Source organism: Oppia nitens, unplaced genomic scaffold (genome assembly GCF_028296485.1).
Source record: "Oppia nitens isolate AA-2021 unplaced genomic scaffold, nextdenovo-longstitch-racon4-pilon3 scaffold13_pilon_pilon_pilon, whole genome shotgun sequence".
NCBI lineage: Eukaryota > Metazoa > Arthropoda > Arachnida > Sarcoptiformes > Oppiidae > Oppia > Oppia nitens.
In genome coordinates, this window is record NW_026533192.1 from 1737523 (window position 1) to 1749873 (window position 12351).

A 12351-nucleotide genomic window follows, 5' to 3' on the forward strand; every position below is an offset into this window, starting at 1 on the left:
GCATTTAATATCGGGTCAGTAGTCTTATCGTAAACACAAATACATACAATACAATACATTAAATCAAACATAGATTTAAAATAGAGATATAAATATAAATAATCATAACTTACTTTACGCCAAGTAATGATTGGTTTTGGATTACCGACGCCATCGCAGGCCATTATAACATCACTTCCCACTGGCTTCTGGTAAAATTCGGGCGGTTTTATGGTAAATATTGGAGGTTCTGGACAGTCAAAGATAACATATATTAGTTTATTATTATTGAGAAGTCCATTAAACTATTATTTGTTTACTAAAAAAAATTTTATTTGACTTTATCTTAAACACACTCATCATCTCATTCGGTCATTGCTTTAGACCTCAATATTTGTAATGTAATATAATGTATGATATACTGTACAGTATATAAATTGTAAAATAGTAAAGTAAATAAAGTCAAATAAAATAGTTATAAAGTATCTATATTTATGTTTATGTATGCTTTTCTTTTTTTTATTTACGGATATAATAATCAGTAACGATAGCCAACAAAATAGAAAAATAAAGAATATATATATATATATATAAAGAGATATATAATATTTGAAAAATGTTTGATGACTTTTATCCGATGGATGAACCAAATGTTATGTTTTTCATATGAACTTCTAAAAAGTCGTATATTTTATATGTTATAAAATATTTTTTAAAAAAGAGAAAAAATCTGTTTTCATATCATTTGAAAGGAAGTCTTTGCTCTCAATATTTTTTAGCAAAAAAATTAATGGAAAAGAAGTAATTTTTTGTTTGTTTTATATTTTTGACTCACATTTTTACAATCCGCTAAACACTAGATTTTTTGTGCTTTACTACAAACTTTAACAGAGTATTCAGTAAATAATAAAAATCGATTTTTCAATAAATAAATGTATTTAAGGCACAAAAATTATCAAATTTATTATATAATAACAAAAAAACATAAATTGTGTTAAAAGTAGTGTCGATGATATTTTTAGCAACAAATTCGGAACTAAATTTTATTTTATTGATTACAAAGTCAGATGCCATCACATTAAATGGTTTGCCATTTTAAGTCATTATTAGATATCAATTTTTCATTGACATCAATAGCATTGAATGCGGAAATTAGTTTAAATATATTATAGAATATATGATATTTTTGATATCACTATAAATGTCATTTTCTAACCAAAAATATTATACATTCATCCTATGGTTTATTCATCATTTGAAAACATTATTAACAAAAAAATATCTCATATTTTAAAGTTTGCTATCAATGAAATTATGTTTGCAGAGACATATAAAGTATATATTTATTTCAATATATTCTTAAGCTTTAGTGCTAACATTTAACGAATCGATAAGTTATTATTAAAAAAAGTTAATCTTTATATTTATATCTATAGTAAATTCAATTTATTAATAATGTTTAATTTGATACATTATGACAATCTGATTCATATTAGTCATATCAATATTAGATTACAAATATTAATTTACTATTTATATGAATTCAATTATTATTAATTTATAAAGTATTAATAATATTTATAATATAATATCATTTATGACTTACCCCTAACAAAGACCTCCATCACAGACGATGTGCCGGCAGTTCCGTGAAGATTATAAGGAGTGCACCGGTATCTGCCCTGATGTTCATGAGTGACCCTTTCAAATAGTAACGACCCGTTAGTAAGTGCTTTGACGCCCGGGTGATCAATCGGGTCGAAAGCTCGTCTATCACGAGTCCACGTAACGAACTGAAATGGAGGCGACGCCTGTATGAAACATCGCACGACACCCGACAACCCAAATGGCAAATATTGCATTGAAGGCGAGTATGTGACGCGTGCCGGGTCTTAAAAAACAGATTAACATATTATGCAATTATTAATTAATGGCATTTAAATGCTATATTAATCAAACAGTTTCCATACATTCGATGGTTAGGTAAGCACTGGCGGTGTCGGGATCGCCGATACCATTGAAAGCATCACAAGTAAACTTTCCCGTGTCCTCAGCAGAAGTCGGGTTTATTAGAAGTGTTCCGTCCTTTTTGACGACTGTTCTCGTCACGAGCCACGACAGCTGCGATATTTCAATGCCTTTGTGGAACCACCTATAGGTGACATTAGCCGGCAAAGCCTTGGCCTCACACGTGAGCTCCACTTTGTCGCCCTCTAGTTTGGTTGTGTTTTTTGGCGGTAACGATATGACTGCAGGACCGGCTACTATGACTTTGGTGTTGGCCGTTACCGACCCCTGACGGTTCTTTGCCACGCACTGGTAGTCACCGATATCTGATTCGCCCAAATTCTCAATACGCAACTCTGATCCCACAATCTTTATGTTTGTTTTCGTTTCAATTGGAAGATTGTCCTGAGTTTAACATTTTTATTACATTTAATAAATAATGATTAATAATATAATTTATATATATATTATACAAAATTAGTATTAATATTATATTAATCGGACACACCTTTTGCCAGACAACTGTTGGTGAAGGCGTACCCACAGCTATACAGTTGAGCGTTAGAGTCGACCCGACCCTTACATAGGAAAACTCAGGCGGTTTGGACTCAAAATGTGGCGGTGCTATCAATATATACAATCCATTAATTATTAATAATGTTTATTATGATATTCATTAACAAAATTATAAACAATAAATTTAAATATTTTCACCTAGACAATTTTCAGTAATTAGCCAAATATAATGTATATATTAATATACTGTATATGATATATACCGGTATATACTGTACATACAAACAGTTTTGTATACAAAAGTATTACTCATTATCGATTAAATTTGCAGTTTTAAGAATTAAGTAAAATTATATTATTTATTAATTTGTTTATCCAAAGTGTCATTAAAAAGACAAATTTTATTAAGAAAATATAATGTGTTTATTATGAATTACTGAATTTTTTTAATAACTATATTAAATAATTATTTATATACAATATTTATAAACATATACTATAATATCAATTGTACTATTGTTACATTATACTGTAAATAAATTAAATAATTTGTTTAATATTCAAATTAATTTTTCGGATATTAAATGATTATAAGTGTAATTAACTAAAATTATTAATTTGTATTCAAAGTATTATGCTTTAGTCACTCATTCTATATATTATAGTAATAAAGTTTTATATAGTTTTAGATAAAATAGTTTGTAATTCAAATATGTAGTATTATGTGAAATGTATTTACAATTAGCTATAAATATTAATATAATATCATATATATTAAGCAAAACTACTGTGTTTTAAATATTTATTACTAATGATTTTCATAACTTTATTATATTAATGAAATGCATTTTTATTTCTCTGGCAAACATTTATTGATTTGAATCTCATCTTTTTCATATAAACTTGATTTAATGTAATTACAAAAATGTTTCAAAAATTTATAATTTAATAAAATTGTAAATGCAAAATATTTGTTAATTAAAATAGTTTATTTAGTTATTTAATTCATTAGTAACTTAAAAGTATAACTCAATAATTAAATATGAAATAGAATTATAAATTAAATTAAACATTTTATATATTATATCTTAATGTTATAATTAAACATTTAGTTTAGTTTAGTTTAGCTAAAACTTAGTATAATTACAATAAAAACATAATTACTACAATACATAGTAAGGCTATAAATCCTAAAACAAACTACTAGTGTTTGTAATGTTAAGCTAAATAATGGTTTCAAATTAACACAAACACACACCATATAAATTGTTTGGTGGGTTTGTATCCAAACATTTACATGAAATTACAATTTGTCCGACAGTTTTACGCTGACTAAGCGCCTGTTTTAGTGACATTCAAACAGTCAATATTGTTATTTACTTTATTATTCAGACAATAGTTTGTTGAGAACTCTTGTATTTATAAACCAGTATATGAACGACGAGAATATTAAATAAGAATCAATATTACTGTATATCCTTAATAATAATAATAATGAAATATTTATACTAAAACTAATAAAAAATATCTAAATTATAGAAATATATATCTTATCAAAACATCATAACAATACACTCTTTATTATTATATTTAAAATATTAAAATTGCTATATTAAAAATTACTAATATTTATATATTTCTAATAAAAGAAAATTAAAGTTTCATGATATACAAAATATAAAGTTATTTATAAATACAATGAATTATATGTGTATTATAAATACTGAGTGTATAAAACTTGCATTTATTGTAAGTTATTGTCAAACATGATATAAATAATAGATAAGATATACTATATATAGTACAGAATATTTGGCATTACAGTGGACTTAACATAAAATATTAAAAGCTACCGAAGTTATAGCGGCGCATAAATGTTATACTCATGACTGACTCAAACTAACATTAGAAAAATAGGGAACAGCAGCTATGGTATGATATAATAGGTATGAAAAAAAAGACAAAGTTATACAAACCGTGAACATCAAGTAAAACAAATGTTCCGTTTTTTAATTGATCATTTGCTTGGTTAAGGAAATACACTTTGCACTCATACCAGCCCTGATCGGACTCGCGTACGTTCGACAAGTTAAGTGAGGCCTCTTTTGTCGGGTTGGTTAGCGCTACCCTACCCTCATAGCCCTCTCCCAAATGAGGTGGGTATCCATCGTACCAAATATAAATTGGTATTTTGACGCCTTTTTTCTGCCAGTGTATAACATACGGCACCTCAATCTTGTCGGGAAAATCAAAGGCACAGTTGAACATCACATTATCGCCCAAATTGGCTGATATTTTCGCATGTGATTCATCTGATGTGAAACCTATCAATACATTTATGTTAATATAATAAACATTTTTATATATTTATAAATATTTCATTCTTTCCTATTAATAGCAAATTCAATACAATATGAAATCAAATATTTATTTTAGAAAATAAATGTTATGGTTTCTAAATAATTATTTTTAAAATATAAATATATTGTATTAAAATCGTTAGATTCTATTTTTATTTCAATTTCAATCTTTATTTTTTCAATAGAATTATTAAAATATTTAACTTTTATAAGAAATAAATCGTTAATTTTGTTGTAAAATAAAATATATGTTTTTAAATCACGAATATACCTGTAATCGTGAAATATTAAGAAGTTATGGATAAATTTTTTTTATTGTCTGAAACCATTTAATTATATTATGGTTTAGATTGTGATTTATTCGATACATAGGATAACAACAATTATTGAATAAAATTAAATGTTAGTTCAGTTTTTAAAAATGTTCATTAATAAAAAATTATAAAAAATGTAAAAATAAATTTATAAATATTTTAACTTTATAAGTTTAAGTTAAAAATATAAAAAATATTTTAAATATAAAATTTAGATAATTATACTGTATTCAATTGTACTGTATGTTCACAAATTCAATGCTTAGTTTAAGATTGTGATCTAAAATTATACAAAATTTAGTAAACTTTTAATTATTTTTTAAAAAAAAGTTTTGTAATGATACTTAGTTACATTATAGTAAAATTAAAATAACTAATTACATAAAGTAAATTATATAATAAATAAAAATACTTTAATTTCATGTATTTTGTCTCATGAGATATTGTAATGACATTTGAGACTTTATAGACAAATATGGATAGTTTGAGTACAATAATAATTAGTATTATATTGTATGAAAAATGTGATTTTTAAAATAAAACTTTTGATAAACAATATATTATACAAATTAGTACAAACAATGAACTGATGGTTATGTCATTAATATCATCTTAAAATATATGATTACAATTTAAATAATATTAAAATTTTTATGTATATTTTATTGTTAAAATATTTTTTAAATGTTTATAATTTGATAAATAGCATCAAAATTGTCGTTAACTATGTATTCATGGATAATATAAAAAGAAATATATAAAAGAAATTTTTGAATTTAAAGTTCATTACATGTGATGACATCAGAGAGTAGACAATGTTATATACATTTTGTTCATTCAAACGAAAGTCATATCAATTTGATGACTAAATTTCCGACACATTTTTAGGTTTCACTGATTAAGTAATTGCTTATACAGTATAACCTGAGCTCATGTAATAAATTGAAAAAAAGTTAAAAGTTTTCAACGACTTTGTTTTGTAATAACTTTATTTTGATTTTAAATTATAAAAAGTAAAATGGATGTCTCTTTGAGAACCTATTTAGACAATGAATTTAATTTAAGTCATGACTTGTTTTTTATAAAACCATTTTTATAACAAAGAAAAACTAAGTAAACTATTCTTTAAATAAAATAAAATAAAACTAAATTTTATTTTAAAAATATTTATATAAAATTTTTGAAAGCAATAAAAACGAAAAACTAATAAAATGCTACAACAATAAGATATAATAATAATTTAAATTATTTAGTTTATTTACATATAGTCTTTCTAAATAATTGTATTTAAATAAAAAACAATTCATATAAATTGATAAAAATAATTATAAATCAAATATTTTTATATACAATATATAAATATATTAATAAGTGTATATTATAATAATAAAACAATTTTATACTTTATGAACTTAATTTGATGCGGATATTGAACTTAACTTTAATTAATATATACATTGTACATTGTAAATACATTGTAAACCTATTTTTGTTTTTATTCGAATTGTATTATACAATAAAAATTAACCATGGTTAAAATGAGTTAATTTTTAATAATTGTAAATCAGTTAATACATGATAAGAGATTGTAATTGATTTCTTATATTAATATTTATATTATATTTAAACTTCTCTTATGACTTGCAAACAGTTAAATGATATATCGATTAAGTTTATGATTACTGCAAATGTCTTTCTGTTATTTATATTATTAAAACATTGAAATTTAGTGAATTGTGTTTCACTAAAGATAAAGAAATTAAATTAAATTTTAAGTCAATTTTCTAGTTATGTATACTCAAAATTTATAAGTTTCACCTTAATTTAGTTTAAACATAATTTTTATCAATATATACAATAGAAAATGTTATTAAAATATACATTAAAGTTAGATTGTATCTAAAACTGATTGTTATATCATATACTAATTTATATACAATTTGATACTTTTATATTAATTACATGACTCTTCATCAATGACTTCAATGACTTTTTACGTCTGAGCCATTGAGACTGACTTTGATTATTATAGAGATAATTGAGAAATAAGATTAAGTTTGTTTTGTTTTGTTTAGTTTCGCATAGTTTGTAACTTTCATTTCCTTTTGTAAATGAATACAATCTTTAGTACTACTTATAGTATAACAAATTGTTAAGTCAAATGTGAGAGTTTAACAATTTATTTAATAAATGCTTCGTATAAACATTATTTCCTATTAAAATGGACACAAAGAGAGAGAGAGAGAGAGAGAGAGAAATTAGAGCAATATGCTGTCCACAAATAAAATATATTAAAGATCATATTTTTATAAGTATTATAGTTTGGTTATAGTTTACTATTTTATGAAATAACTTTTGATATAAAATATCTACAGATATCGGATCATATGAGATGAGCTAAGAATTAAAGATATATATATATAGTATATAAGACAATCAATAGTGCACTAAAAATGATTACTAAATAGACATCACAGAGACAAATAGACAAATAGACATCTATTTGCTATAAATATTTGTCATATAAAGTTAACACATAATATAAATTACAAATAATTGCATATTTATATGATAGTATGTTTTTAATTAATACTAGCTATTTTCAATCTGCATAAATATTCAATAAAATTATAACAGTACTAAAAACAGTAAATCATTAATGATAATGATAGTTTTTATATAATAGTAAATTATAATAATATTAGTAATATAAATTGTAAAACCATATAAAATAATAATTATAATAATAGAATTAGTACATAGCATCAAAATTTTGTTTAATTTTTGACAAAAATTAGTGTATGATATAGTTATGACAGACCACCATAATAAAATAGTATAATAAATTGAATATATTGTATTGAAAAATTGAGTATAATCACTGCTATAATATCAATATTAAGTTATACCATAAATTAAAAATATTCAATAAGTATATAAAGAACAAAATAATATTATTATTATAATTCACTTCAATTAATTAATACATCATAAATTAAATTTTTCATAAATTAATAAATAAAATAGCAACAAATTAGAAAATGCATTAAATAAATAAATATATGAATGTGTAAAAAATTAAAATTAAATTACTATATTTCTCTAAGTTTATAAGTTGTATCAAAAAACTAAAACTAATTATTTTTTTAAATAAAAAATATACAATATAGTAGTATAATATTAATTACTTTAATATGTATATAATATAGCATTTGGCTTTATAATTTAGATAGGATATAAAAATAATGTATTACTATACAGTAGTAAATTTTCTATTTATATATAATTTTTAATTATATAAATAATACTTGTACATAATATAATGAACTATTGCATATAAAATATTTACATATTTATATAAATTTATTTTTATTATATCATTCTTTTAAGTTTATTTAACTTATTGTACTGTAATTATGATCAGACAATATATTTTTATATATGTAATGATTTCATAACAATTGATACAACAGAATAAAAACATTTTCATTATTATAATTTATACGACTGTTTAATATTATGGTCGACTGATTATTAGATTAAAGTTATTGGAAAAATGGCATAAAATGTGACACAACTTTTGATGAATTATATATAACACAACAAAAACAGTTTTATATTATATCATATATTTAATGGTGACCAAACACATACCATATTACTCTAGATATTAAATTATTATATTAATAAACTAAATATAATATAATTTATGATTATTTATAAATTAAAGTTTTTTTTTTATTTAAACATTTGTATTATACAAATAAGCAAATTTTTATAATGTTGAAAAAACAGAGACATTCAGTAATCATAGTTATGCAATTGTTTATATAATATATATTAATTAAATAATGTAATTATATATAAAACTAATAGAAAATTGTAATAATGTATATTGCTATGTTACAGTGGATTCGACAAATTATCATAAAATTTAAACATTTAATTAATCAAACTAACAATAAAATTAATGATTTTTAATACACATCATAAAATACTATTTATGAAAAATTAATATTTTTAATGAGTTGCATACCATAAATAAAGTATTATATATATTTAATATTATAATACCAAAAACAAGTGTTAAAATATTAGAAAACTAATTATTAAAACATTTCTTTCAACAAATACATTTGAGATTATGTTACGTATTATATATTTTTTAGATAATTAGCTAATTATGAACACATTAAATATAAATATAAAGTATTTCAATTTTATATTTAACTTTTTTATCTAATAAAAATGCAATTATTTGCAATTAAAAAATATTCAAATATCTATATTTATCTATAATTTAAATACTTTATAAAAATATTGATTGTAAATTTTAATTATTAAAATGTGAATGCTCATTAAGTATTGTTATTACAGAGCTATAGATAAATAGATGAAATATCCATTAAATTTAATGAATTATAAATGATATTGAAAACTATTATATATATATATTATATGATATTTTATTTATATAAATAAAGTTTATATAAAAGTTAAATAATAATAATATTTCAATTACATAATAATGTACAGTATTTTCAAAATAGTAATTTTAATTTATTAATGTAGTCTATAAAATAACTGTAAATACCATTGTATAAACTGAATAAAAATATTCAATATAAATTCATTACTTTAAACAAATTTTGTTTACAATAACTATTTGAAAAATGTAATACAATTGTAAAATATCTAAAATTATTGAAATTAACTATTAATGACATGTCTAAATCAAATAATCATTTGAATCTATTTTTATTATAACATTCTGTCAAATATTTTGCTTTAATAAATGTTTGTGTATTGACTATTGATAAGAGGTGTATAGGATTTATAATTTCGATAATAATTTACTTGAATCCAAGTAAATATACTGTACTTTATATTGTATTATATGATATAATAATAATATATATATAGTAAGACATAGAGATGATAGTTGCGTCTCCCGGTGCTGGCTCTCAAAGAATCTAATGATTGCAACAATGCCTTTAAATTCTATGTGTATTTTGTTGTAATGAGATGTAGACAATGAGCGGACAGGGATGCAAGGGATGTATTGATGACTTTATAGGGATACGCGACTTGACTTAACAACTGATTTGATACAAGCAGTCAATGCAGTGCTAATGTATTTCAAATGCAATGACAGATAAAATAAATTCCAAGCCTTTGGAGTTAATTTTGAAAGCAATGAGAGAGAGGGAGGGATGATATCGGCATAACATTTGATGTTCAGCTTATATACCAAAAGAGTCACAACTTTAAATGAGTGGTAAGACATGAGAAACTCACAAATAAAGAGCATTTTCGTGTTGCCATCTATACAATCAATAGCACCGTATGGTTTAGCTGCCGTTCCCTTTACACTATAACAGACATAAAGGTATAGAATGTGTATGTATTGGTCCGATATCTATGACTTCACTTATGATAAGAGTATGGGTTGTGTCTGTATGTGTGCTCAGTATTTGAGGTCTTGTGTGGAGACATAAGGGGATTGCATTCGTTGATACAAATGGTAATCCATTGGGAATTAGTACTAAAGTTTTGGCACACATTTCACTCACTAAATGCCAATACTGTATAGCAATACAACTGAAAGCAATGAACAACCCGTCGACAACTGTATTGTGCATTACTTGACGACTACATCTCATCATTTCTTACAGACATACCATTGATGTCCACTTTGATCCCAAATGAGATCCAAAACTTTTATGTTCACTATTTTCCCTCTCTTTTTGACGCATCCCTCAGCTCTCAAACTGAGTTTTTATTGCTATTACGGAATGGCATCGGAATTAAGTTAACACTCCTTTATGTGATACACTATATGACTATAGATATGCTGTTATGCGATGTCAAGTGTTTGTCATTATATTACTCATTGACTTTATATAAATATGACATTTTTATAATAATATTAATGACATTAACATTATTTTCTATAAATATTCATGAATTACATAGCATTTAAAAACAAATGAATTTAAAGATAAAATTAATAAAAAATTGTATAAAAATATATTAATCATGTAATTATCAATATATAAAAAATTTGATAGAAAAATAAAATAATTATTAAACATGTTTATATAAATACTTTTTTCAACTTAAAATACTATAACTAAACAATAAAGATGAAATATTCAATGAAATAATGATTGTAAATTATTGGTTACATAAACAATTATATCAATATGTTTAATTTTTGAATATTTAAAAAATAATATACTGTGATATTTAAAAAAAGCAATAAAATTGCATTAAAACCTAAATATTTTTTTATAGTTAACAATTTAAACTTATTTTTTAACTAATCAATAATGTAATCAATGTTCTTATACTTGAATTTTGATGCAATTATACTAATGTTGTGATATTTGACTATCCAATCGGTTTTACTCTTTTTCAACAATTTCCTATTATTAGTAGCAATAGATTTAAGCATAAAATAATATGAAAACTCTGCTATAGTTAACATAATGCCTAAATTCAATACAAAATAACAGAAAACTAAACATTATTTTGCTATTGTTATCAAATAGTTAGCCAAAAAACAACAAAATTTTTGAGAGAAACATTAGTTTTGTGTGCCTTTAATCACAACTTTGTTGGTAATGCTCTATCATCTCATTTGGCACATCCTGTCTCCCAAAATGATGAACACTTATAATATAAGACATTACTATCGATGCAATATTTTAGATCTCTTGAAAAAATATTTTTATACAACTAAATTAAGGGGCAGTAGGATATATACTGTACAAACATAGCTTGTATAGCAAAGTAAAGTTAGGAAAAAATCATAAAAGTGTGGCCAAACTTTCCTAAATAGACTATTAGTGGCGATATAAATGACAAACTAAAGGGTGCTTTTATTTAACGCTACATCAAAAGCTTTATATACTATATATAGTATTATGAAATAAATAGTGTAAAGACAAACATAACATATTATACCATTTATAATGTTTATATTTTCTAATAATGTGATCAAAGTCTATTAGTTTTTATATTTTTTGTATTTGATTAATATTGACAATTAATCTACAAAAAGAGTTTATATTTTTAAAAATATTATTTACTATAAAATATTTAAAAGAGCTCTGTATTAATAATTAAAAACATTAATATTTAATATTATTATATTTTTAAAAATAAATTTA

The 12351-nt window shown here is 22.7% G+C and overlaps 1 protein-coding gene across 1 annotated transcript in view; it reads right to left on the reverse strand.

Moving 5' to 3' along the window:
* Positions 1–12351, reverse strand: part of LOC128960828 (protein turtle-like) — a 55249-nt gene that overhangs the window by 3943 nt on the left and 38955 nt on the right. The window contains exons 2-6 of the mRNA XM_054306968.1: positions 4479–4826; positions 2495–2610; positions 1950–2391; positions 1586–1870; positions 114–229 (exon numbers count right to left, since the gene is read on the reverse strand). Of these exons, the coding sequence (XP_054162943.1) occupies positions 114–229; positions 1586–1870; positions 1950–2391; positions 2495–2610; positions 4479–4826 (1307 nt within the window). The remainder of the gene's footprint in view (positions 1–113; positions 230–1585; positions 1871–1949; positions 2392–2494; positions 2611–4478; positions 4827–12351) is intronic.